This window comes from Poromitra crassiceps, assembly GCF_964638095.1.
Source record: "Poromitra crassiceps genome assembly, chromosome: 3".
In the NCBI taxonomy this organism is placed as follows: Eukaryota; Metazoa; Chordata; class Actinopteri; order Beryciformes; family Melamphaidae; genus Poromitra; species Poromitra crassiceps.
The window spans coordinates 50,059,365-50,067,937 of NC_139625.1; the positions used below are offsets into that span (position 1 = coordinate 50,059,365).

At 43.9% G+C, this 8,573-nt stretch overlaps 1 protein-coding gene across 1 annotated transcript in view; it reads left to right on the forward strand.

The window, feature by feature from the left end:
- Positions 1-8,573, forward strand: part of cdin1 (CDAN1 interacting nuclease 1) — an 84,633-nt gene that overhangs the window by 20,622 nt on the left and 55,438 nt on the right. Inside the window, exon 6 of the mRNA XM_083633453.1 lies at positions 1,062-1,134. Within this exon, the coding sequence (XP_083489579.1) occupies positions 1,062-1,134 (73 nt within the window). The remainder of the gene's footprint in view (positions 1-1,061; positions 1,135-8,573) is intronic.

An 8,573-nucleotide genomic window follows, 5' to 3' on the forward strand; every position in this document is an offset into this window, starting at 1 on the left:
AGCGAGTAATGACTTCAGCAGTGAATAACGTCATGGGTTTTCTTATTTGCATCTTATATTGTGTTAGGACAAAGTCCAAATGCAGCTCCATATGTTTGGTTTGCCTTTAAAGCCTATACATTTGTCTTTTTGCCTCTTTTTTTGTTGCACTGTATAATCATCATATTGTGCTGGCCTTGAGCATAGCTGTTGGTTTTCCAAGCCATACTCTTCTAACACTTGAAAACAATATGAGCCGGTGTGATACAGTGTAGTACCATATAACATGTGTGGCAAGACAAGTGTTGATATAGGAATGTGGGCTCTCAGGTTGGTTAGCGGATTCAGTGCTGATTCGGTCAGGCACACGGCCTCTGTATCAGTCATTAGTGCTCCCCTACCTGTCAGGGCTTCTCCCTGAACTCTAACCAAAAACATCTCGCACCTCTCAAGGTGTCTTCACCTTCAAAGACCGCTGCAGCCATGGCTTCTCTCCTTCTTATTAAGGGTTACAGTTCCCACAGTCCCTCTGGTGCGTCCTGTTTGCTTCCTGCGGTTTTGCCTTAGTAATCATCCTATGATTAAAGCTCTTCATTGTCTGTAGCCCATGCTGCTTTTCATGAGACGAGAGCCGACCATCTTCCATTTGGTCTTGACAGAGGCGAAGGCAATTCAGCTCGGCCGCATAATAGGCGCTCTCTTGTTCCTGTGGGAAAGGTTAGTGCAAAGCAAGGCTCACAAAGACCAATTTGCACAGGGATTGTCGAAAGTTGGGTCAAGGTTTTGAAACAGGATAATATCATTTACAGCCATTAGAATCATTATTATCTATATGACATCAGCGTAACGTAGACTGGCTGTGTTATTTCACTGCCATAATTCTCTGGTTCTTTGAAATATGTTCACACTTCCAACTGGATATGCGGGATTTACTCTGAAGGTTTCTCAACGGAGCAATTCTCTAGAGAAGAATAACAATTCCACACTACCTCTATTTTGAAATAGCCTGAACTCCCTATTGACGCCATAGCCTGGTTTTTATTAGTGCTAATTCTCTTTTTTCTTGTTCAATCTATATAAAGGTGGATCTGTCTCCCGCACTGATGGCTCGTATCATCCTGGACAGGTTCCTGCAGGACCTGGAAGGTGGAGTGTGTGAGTAACACCTTTCCATTTCCCACTCTATCTGTTCTATCATTCTCTCCATCAGTCTTCATTGTAGCACTTTTGTATCCCTCTCAGTTTGAGCCCCAATTCCAGTTCCAGCACCAACGTTAGCTGCTGTATTCTCAGCCTGTCTGAGCCTAATGAGAGACAGGCCACTTTTAGTTGTTGCTGCAACCTAGGGCACATGACTGGCAATTAAGCACTGGGAGGACCACCCACCTCTCCCAACTGCAGTGTGGATCAATGCTAGCTCACCTCGTCAGTGTTATTTATAATGACTCTGACTTCTTCCCTAACCCACCATTCACCCCCCTCCCCCCCCCATTCACCCCCATCTCCCCCCTACCTTCTCTTCTTCTCTCATCCCCTTCCCTCCCACCCACCCTACTGGGGTCTGCTAACTTCCCTCTCTCCCACCCTACTGGGGTCCGCTAAGGAAATTGAGTCGAGGGGAAAGTGTGGCAGAAAAAGCAAACTATTCCTAGGTAGCGCTGATGGACACACTGAGGGAGAGCAAAATTCCAGACGCAAATATTTTTGTTGAAAATCTCACAGAAACGTGTGTGAATAATTGCTTGGTGCATTGTGGTTGTTCTGTTCTGTCCCCCCCCCCCCCCTTTCTTTCTCATGGCTGTCAATTTCTCAGATCATCTACTGTGATATTTTATAGCATGGTTTAGTCAGAGACTTTTCAATATAGAGACACCTCAACTTCCAGTCACTTCCTATATCTGTTTTGCCACTGCCACGCTCCCTTAGGAGACTGGTCAGCCAATGAGGTTTCATACCATTGACAAACAGCCAATCACAAGCTGATAACCATGCCCATTTAGGAGACTGGAAGAGTGCCATTTCTTACTATTGGCGGAGCCTGGAGTGGGGTGTCTCTAAATTATCCATCTCTGGTTTAATATAGTATGGTGCCCTAATTTACTAACCTGACACTGCTAGATGGTTTGTTTTCACATAACCATCTGGGAACGAGTCGCTCTGGAAACCGCTGCAAAGGGCAGGCACTAAAAAAAACAAAAAACTGGCAGGTGATTGGATGAACCATCCGTCTATCACGGGCTCACTCTCGCTGTCGTCACACCAAAGCCCGCCCGTAGCTGCCTCATAGGACACTGATTGGTGTGAACCACTGGTGGTTCAGATTCAGACCAATAGATTGGAGGGTGGCAACATGGTAAAGCTGAGCTGAATGATTTGAAGCTTCGAAGCTTCAATCGTTGCCATGGTAATCAATGTCCAAATCGGTATTCGAATGCTTTGTTTTTGTTGTTGCTGTTTACACATCTATTTTTAAATAGTAATCCAACATTATTCATTATGCATCAACATTCATTATTATTACTTATTCTCAGACAAAGACATTTAACCTTTTGTGCCTCACAGCTCTCATCTAACGTTACTTACCAGCACAGAAACTGCAAGCGTTTGACAGTGCAGCCAGCATGTGACAGGCTTAATTAGGCTCACAAGATATTGAAAAAGTCAATTGTCGAGAATCATTTCAAAATTTGCGAAGATGACCACCAAAAAGTCGAGTGCCAGATATGCCAAAGGAAACTGGCATATCACAAATCTAGCAAATACATTTTTTATGGGCTATGGCTGTCATTTATATTGCACATTTTCGAAGCTTCGAATATTCCAATACTTCGGGGCGTCCTGGTGGCTCACCTGGTGTCCTATACAATAAAGGCAAAAATGCCCCCCCAAAAATAAGTAAAAACCTTTTCTTTCTCTCTGAGACTCCCAATCTCGCATGCACACATGATTCAATATCATTTCAATAGGCCCATCCAGCAGATTGGGTGAGCGTGCGTGCGTGTGTGCGTGCTTCCGCAGTATTCGGTGCTTTGAGAGTGAATCACATGATGTCAAAAAGACGTGCCTCCGATTTAATCAAGAAAGAGATGAAAGTGGATGTGTGTTATTTTCAACTTGGCCACAGCAGCACCATTTGTCAAAGTCAGAGATGTGATTGCTTTGGACCCGGCGTTATCCACTGCCTGTCAAAACAGTCGTCTGAGCAGCTTGTAGAACAGGGCATTCATCCAGGAGAAGCTCAGATAATAGCAGACTGCATCCCTCCATCTCCATACATGCTCCAGTATGCCTCACAACAATACATGTGTTGCTGCTGAAACCTCTTGGATGATCATTGTTTCATTTCAAAACAGATCTGCAACTGTACAGTATCTGATGTTTGCAGGCTGTGAGGTGAGGCGCTGTAAACTGGGTCCTGGTCAGCTTGATTATATGTGTGATGGTGATTATATCTGCAGCTGTGAAAATAATCCAACTCTTTACATCAGATTATTTTCCACCATTGTGACTGGTGTAAAACAGTTTTTGAATGTTGTATTAAAATAGTATACCTTTTATATTCATATACCAGGTAAATAGGCAAATGATAATGCCATTATAGTGTACTTGTCCGCGGTGGCCAGCTGCGAGGGTAGTGGCTGTGAGGGTGACTTCTGCTTTTGATGGAGCTTCTCGGCATGGCGCTCTCAGCAATGACCTGCTTGGCCTTTGCAATGAATTGCTGCCCACACGGGCCGCGCGGTCAAATCCTCCAATCTCCCTGTGTGTATATTAGACTTTAGTAATGTGTTTCCATTATGAAACAATGCAAGGATAATTGTCTTTGCTGGCAATTAGCTAACAGGTTGGTTCAGTGCTATTGGCAGGCATATCTATCATGCACCCCCCAGCCCCACCCCCAGCCCCAGACTGCACTGTTGTGTGTATGTGGGCGTGCAAGCGTGTGTATTTGTGTGTTTTTGTCTGACTCCAGAGGGAGGGCGGGCAGGCGTACTGCGAAGATCAATAGACTTCTATATAAGGGACATTACCCCCAACTGGGTGAGTGGCTTGCCTTTAGCCTAGCACCATCCTTTTTTATATTCCCCTTCTCTTTCCCTTTGCATTTAAGAGACACAGGAATGGGGCCTTTGGGACTGTGGAATATATGTACAATCACTAGTGCTGGATCAATACACAGTTTTAAATTGTTTTCTGTCTCTTCCTTGTTTTGTTTAGCTGGCTCCTTGTTGTTTACCACCCCCCCCCCCCCCCCCCTCCCCCCAATGCCCCCCCTCCCTGCAGAAAAAGTATTGGAGAGAGCATCAGTCAGGCAGGACGAAAGGCTATCTGGTGGCGCATGTAAATAAATCAATAGATTCAAAGCAGTTTTATCACGTATTGAATATGATATCAACATCCATAATGCTCCTTGTCTCATGAAAACAGACTGGGCAGCAGGGAGGAAAGTCATCAGCACTTTGTTTTTACACTGGGAGCTAACAGCATGGTGGCTGTTTGGCTCGTTTCTATAATACACACCTAGAATTTGGCTCTGTTTTTTTCCATTGTGTACTGAGGACTAGAAATATGTAGGCTTGACTCCCATCCCCACAAAGTGAAATGTAGTCGATTCACCCTACAGTATTTGCTTAAATTAATTTAAGGGGTGTCTGGTATGGTCAGTGACAGGAAGTCTTCTCTGTGCGCACAGGAAGGGATGAATCAAAAGTACAAACATGTTCTCTTAACAGCAGTGAACATTATTATAAGCACTCCATAGAAAGCTAGACTCACCAATGATGATCCAGCCTGCTGTGCTGCCCACCATCTACAGTACAAACCTACCATGAGTCCTGAAGAGTCACATCTACAGTACAAACCTACCATGAGTCCTGAAGTCACATCTACAGTACAAACCTACCATGAGTCCTGAAGTCACATCTACAGTACAAACCTACCATGAGTCCTGAAGAGTCACATCTACAGTACAAACCTACCATGAGTCCTGAAGTCACATCTACAGTACAAACCTACCATGAGTCCTGAAGAGTCACATCTACAGTACAAACCTACCATGAGTCCTGAAGTCACATCTACACTACAAACCTACCATGAGTCCTGAAGTCACATCTACAGTACAAACCTACCATGAGTCCTGAAGTCACATCTACACTACAAACCTACCATGAGTCCTGAAGTCACATCTACAGTATAAACCTACCATGAGTCCTGAAGAGTCACATCTACAGTACAAAGTAAACCTACCATGAGTCCTGAAGTCACATCTACACTACAAACCTACCATGAGTCCTGAAGTCACATCTACTGTACAAACCTACCATGAGTCCTGAAGTCACATATACACTACAAACCTACCATGAGTCCTGAAGTCACATCTACAGTACAAACCTACCATGAGTCCTGAAGAGTCACATCTACAGTACAAACCTACCATGAGTCCTGAAGTCACATATACACTACAAACCTACCATGAGTCCTGAAGTCACATCTACAGTACAAACCTACCATGAGTCCTGATGTCACATCTAAACTACAAACCTACCATGAGTCCTGAAGTCACATCTACAGTACAAACCTACCATGAGTCCTGAATAGTGACATCTACAGTATAAACCTACCATGAGTCCTGAAGAGTGACATCTACAGTACAAACCTACCATGAGTCCTGAAGTCACATCTACAGTACAAACCTACCATGAGTCCTGAAGAGTCACATCTACAGTACAAACCTACCATGAGTCCTGAAGTCACATCTACAGTACAAACCTACCATGAGTCCTGAAGTCACATCTACAGTACAAACCTACCATGAGTCCTGAAGTCACATCTACAGTACAAACCTACCATGAGTCCTGAAGAGTCACATCTACACTACAAACCTACCATGAGTCCTGAAGTCACATCTACAGTACAAACCTACCATGAGTCCTGAAGTCACATCTACAGTACAAACCTACCATGAGTCCTGAAGTCACATCTACAATACAAACCTACCATGAGTCCTGAAGTCGCATCTACAGTACAAACCTACCATGAGTCCTGAAGTCACATCTACAGTACAAACCTACCATGAGTCCTGAAGTCACATCTACACTACAAACCTACCATGAGTCCTGAAGTCACATCTACAGTACAAACCTACCATGAGTCCTGAAGTCACATCTACAGTACAAACCTACCATGAGTCCTGAAGAGTCACATTGTGTTCCATTATTTTTCAAATGAGCCCTGATATCTCAAATTACCCAGACAATTGGCACAAATTTAAAGAAACAAAACAACTAGTGCACTCAGTAGAGGGCAGACCTCTGCCAGGCACCGCAACGCCTAACCATGACCAAACCCAAAGCCAACTACAACAGTTAACACACACACCCACTCATGCACACACACACACAGGACCGAACACATGAAAAACTAGAAAAGTGCACTCGGTGGAGTGCAGATCTCCGCCAGGCCGGCGCTGTCCCCCAAGCTGACCCATAGAGCTTTCACATATAAGCTGGTGGACTCGGTGCGATTCGGGGGGGTGAAGTTGCAACATTGTTGCGATTTGCATTTGGTCTGGTTCGCTTTCACACATGCAATTTGTCAAGCGCACAAAACTTTCAGAACACGTGGTCGAAACAGTCACTCGTCTATTGGACAGAATAGAGAAGGGAAATCTCTCCTCTCTTCAGCAGGCTTCTTGCCTGGCTGAGGGCTGACTGAACAACACAAGTGAATCCGCAAAATACAAACCATGGAGCAACACCACCTGCGATATTGGGATTTCTGATTTTACTTTGGTGTTACTATCAAATAATTATTTAACAAGAATGTGCCCAATATGAGCAGCAGATGAGGCAGCAAGCTGTTGAACATTTCATTCTGCCTATGAGAGTAGCCTACATCCAAAAAGTCCCAGAAATCCATTTCACGACTGGAATCACAGATGAAAATACAATGCCCGACTGTGCGCCCACCAAACTCACGTCTTGTTTGAAAGCTGTTGGTCGTTTGTATTGCTCTACATGCAGGTGCATTGATCACCGATACACACACCTTTCTTGCATGGAGAGGTTCCGCCAAGCTCAGTGAAAAATGTGGCTATTTGTGTCATAGTTGATTATTGATAAACATACTTTATCATAGAACACTTAAGATCTAGCACGATCTGTTGGGGTCTTCTGGTGAATTCGGCATATAGTCTATATGCCGAATTTACCAGGATTCCACCAAGCAGCACTTGAACACAAAAGTTCAACTTTTCACTGTTTTGTACAGTACAGTACAGGCCACCGGTGAGGAGGAGGAACATTCTTAAAGTTTGAAATCCATGCTGCATGGTGTAGGCTATGTATTGTAATGATTACAGACATCAGCACATTTTAATACATCTAAGGAGTCTGGAGATTTGAAGGCTGTTGGCATGGTATTGTTCTTCTTCTATTCTTCTTCTGGTGCAGGGTTGGTTGATTTCACATTCACTCAACATCAACATATTAATTTACAAACATCTTATCATTTTGATTCAAGTGTGCCCATCACCAGACAATGGAGAATTAGCTTGTCTGCATGCAATAGCCTACATGATTCAGATGTAACGTGACATGATTTGGCACATTATATCCTCCTCCTCCAACAACAACAACAACAACACCACAATCTTTGGAGGCAATCTCTGTTTATTATGATGCAAGAAATTATTAAGCAATCAAATAATATTCTCCGGTCATGAAAATCTACCATTGCACTGACAGATAAATGTTGAAATTCCCCAGCATAGTAAATCATGTCAAATCTAGCAGTATTTTGAGTGGTTCTTTGTAAAGCTCCCAGATTAACGACTAAACTCATGAGCAATATGTACTTAACATTAAATGTCAAGAGAGTATATGAGTAACAAATTATGATGAGCCATGCACATGCAAATTAACGTTACACACTTTAAACGTAATCTTCACAAAGCCTTTCATGACAGCATCAGTGTGCCTGTAGGTCTGCAACGTTAGCTTCCATCCATGGTGCTCGCCGCTGGGTCGGGTTCAGCAGATCAGTCCGGTGTCATGTCATCAGTCCAGTTCCTTGAGGAAACGAACAGTGGTACCATGTGGTTAATCACTGTTAACGTTACACATTCAGTTGCAGTTATCTAACGGTGGCAAGCCTTAGCAAACTCCCTAATGTTAGCGTATGACGCTAACGTTAGCTAACACAGGCCTGCTGTGTTAGCCAGTAGGCCAGTTGGTTGGTAACATTACATACAATGCCAACAACAATATTATGAATGTAACCCCGTCGTTTGATTATTTGACCACATATGGTGAGTGTGGGGCGAAGGGAACAACATTGGTATGTGTTGTGAGCACCATTGAGCAGACTAGGCCGGGGCCATGTAGTTACCAAGTTATCTGGTTAAGACAGCCTTTTCCCCGCAGGCGATAGCTGCTGGCAAACCGTGTCTGGATGTTTTTGCCCCAAAATGTAAGATGCCAAATTATTCATATGCACCACTGGTTACCCGCCTGAAATGGCGACAGAAGTGAATGTAGTGATGAAATAGCGCGTGAAAATGGTAAAAACGTACCGTGGTCCGTAATGGAGGCGAA